The sequence below is a fragment of the Papaver somniferum genome, chromosome 1, assembly GCF_003573695.1.
Source record: "Papaver somniferum cultivar HN1 chromosome 1, ASM357369v1, whole genome shotgun sequence".
NCBI classification, from domain to species: domain Eukaryota; kingdom Viridiplantae; phylum Streptophyta; class Magnoliopsida; order Ranunculales; family Papaveraceae; genus Papaver; species Papaver somniferum.
This window is the reverse complement of record NC_039358.1, coordinates 33,446,938-33,449,029: the sequence shown is the minus strand read 5'-3', so window position 1 is coordinate 33,449,029 and position 2,092 is coordinate 33,446,938. Positions and strand designations below refer to the sequence as shown.

General features: G+C 37.0%; 1 protein-coding gene across 1 annotated transcript; it reads left to right on the top strand.

The window, feature by feature from the left end:
* LOC113282700 (purine permease 3-like) lies at positions 1-1,531 on the top strand. The gene is made up of 2 exons (XM_026531754.1): positions 1-829; positions 946-1,531. The coding sequence occupies exons 1-2, from the start codon at positions 50-52 to the stop codon at positions 1,315-1,317; spliced, it is 1,152 nt and encodes a 383-aa protein (XP_026387539.1). The 5' UTR covers positions 1-49; the 3' UTR covers positions 1,318-1,531.
* The last annotated feature ends 561 nt before the right edge of the window (positions 1,532-2,092 follow it).

Genomic DNA, 2,092 nt, shown 5'->3' with positions numbered 1-2,092 from the left:
TTTCTTTGCAACTCTTATCTATACTTCTCTCTGATAGATCATTATTGCAATGGTTACTTCCGCCATGGATATTGAAAAACTAGAGATTCTAGGAACAACCCATAATGGCAATTCAAACACCCGTATAGAGAAACCAAAGAAAACCAAAAACTGGTTGCTAGTCATTATCAATTGTGCTATTGTTTTTGTTGGTGCAATAGGTAGTCCTCTCTTAATGAGACTATACTATCTTCATGGTGGCAGTCATATATGGCTTAGTAGTTTTATTGCATCTGCTGGTTTTCCAATTCTCATAATTCCTCTCATGTTTCTCTTCATTCGGTCGAGATCATCCGCCGATAAAATTTCTTCATCTTTTTGGATGGAACACAAGCTGTTTCTTTGGGGTGCCATACTTGGGGTTCTGTATGGTCTTGTTACTTTCATGTACGCATTGGGTTTATCCTATATTCCTGTGTCAACTTCATCCCTCCTCATGGCAACTCAATTATGCTTTATTGCATTTTTTTCATGGTTGATCGTGAAGCAAAAGTTTACAGCATTCATAATAAATGCTGTTGTTGTGATGACACTTGGATCAGTGTTGTTGGGTATTAATACTGATGGGGATAGGCCAGTTGGTGTATCAAAAGCTCAGTATTTGTTAGGATTTGTTTTGACGCTGAGTGCTGCAGCTTTAGCTGGGTTAATAATGCCTCTTATTGAACTTGCTTTCAGTAAAGCCATTAGAAACCTCAGTTATTCAAGTCTATTGCAGTTCCAGTTCGTTCTTTCGGTTTTTTCAGCCACCGTTTGCGTCATAGGGATGCTAGCAAACAAGGATTTTCAGGTGCTGTAACTATATATTGCTGGAAATTACGGATTTTCTAGTACCCAATTGCGTTAATCTATTACCAGGCAATGCCCTATACTAATACACTTGGATAATGTTGATCAATTTCACAGGCTATTCCTAGAGAAGCAAATGATTTTGGACTTGGCAAAGCCAACTACTACATCATAATGGTCGCGACCGCAATAACATGGCAATTGTCAGGTGTTGGAACTATGGGCGTAATCTTCTACGCGAGTGCTCTTTTCAACGGTATACTCTCATCAGTCCTTATCCCATTAACAGGAGTAGCAGCAGTAATGTTTTACCATGAAAGTTTCACAAGTTTAAAGGGAATGGCGTTGGCATTATGTCTTTGGGGTCTTTGTTCTTACTTTTATGGAGAATACAAGATGATGAATAAGGTAATGAATAATGAATCCACAAAGAGACTCGACAAAGTCGAAAATGAGCCTAAAAGATTGGATGATTACGAAGAACCATAAACTGTATGACACAAGCACTAATGGTACAGTAAAATTAGTAATAAATGAGTCCCTGGTGAGCTTCCCATAACTTTTCAAATAGTTACCCAGGAATTGGATTGTTCTGATTTTACTCCAACTGTGTGTTCAATTGTAGTTTCCTAAATGTATGTTTGAATATGAAAGTCTATCCAGTAATAAAGCAATTATACTCGGAAAGAACCGATCCAGTCTATCCATACAAACCCAACAAAGCTATGAAAAGAAAACTCAAGAGCATGGATCGATGCGCATTTATTTTGAAGTATTACATGCAGGGCCGTTCCTGAAATATTTTTGCCCCGAAGCAAAAAATAAATGAATTTTGCCCCCATTCTCATTTGCTTCATTTACATCTCCCGCATCTGCCACAGTATCAACATATTCGGCAACATATGCATCATCACCGTATCTGTTTATCTCATTCAAAATTTTCATCAACATATTCACAAGTATTGCTCTCAACTGTGTGATTAACATTTTCCCCTGTATCTGTAATTGCAACATTCACATTATCTACCACAATGGCTTCACTTGCTCTAACAACTTATTTTTAAAAAGATCCAGCAAGAGATTTTTTCAACTCTTCTATCTTTCTATTTTGACATCCGGATGATTGCTTTCTTTTGAGTGGAGGCATACCTGCAATACACAAGAATCAAGATTAATGGATTTCCTTATAAATGAAAGAATACAACTTAATTGTGCTTGCAGTTTGTATACATGTAATAGCTACATAAACACTTTATGCTAAATC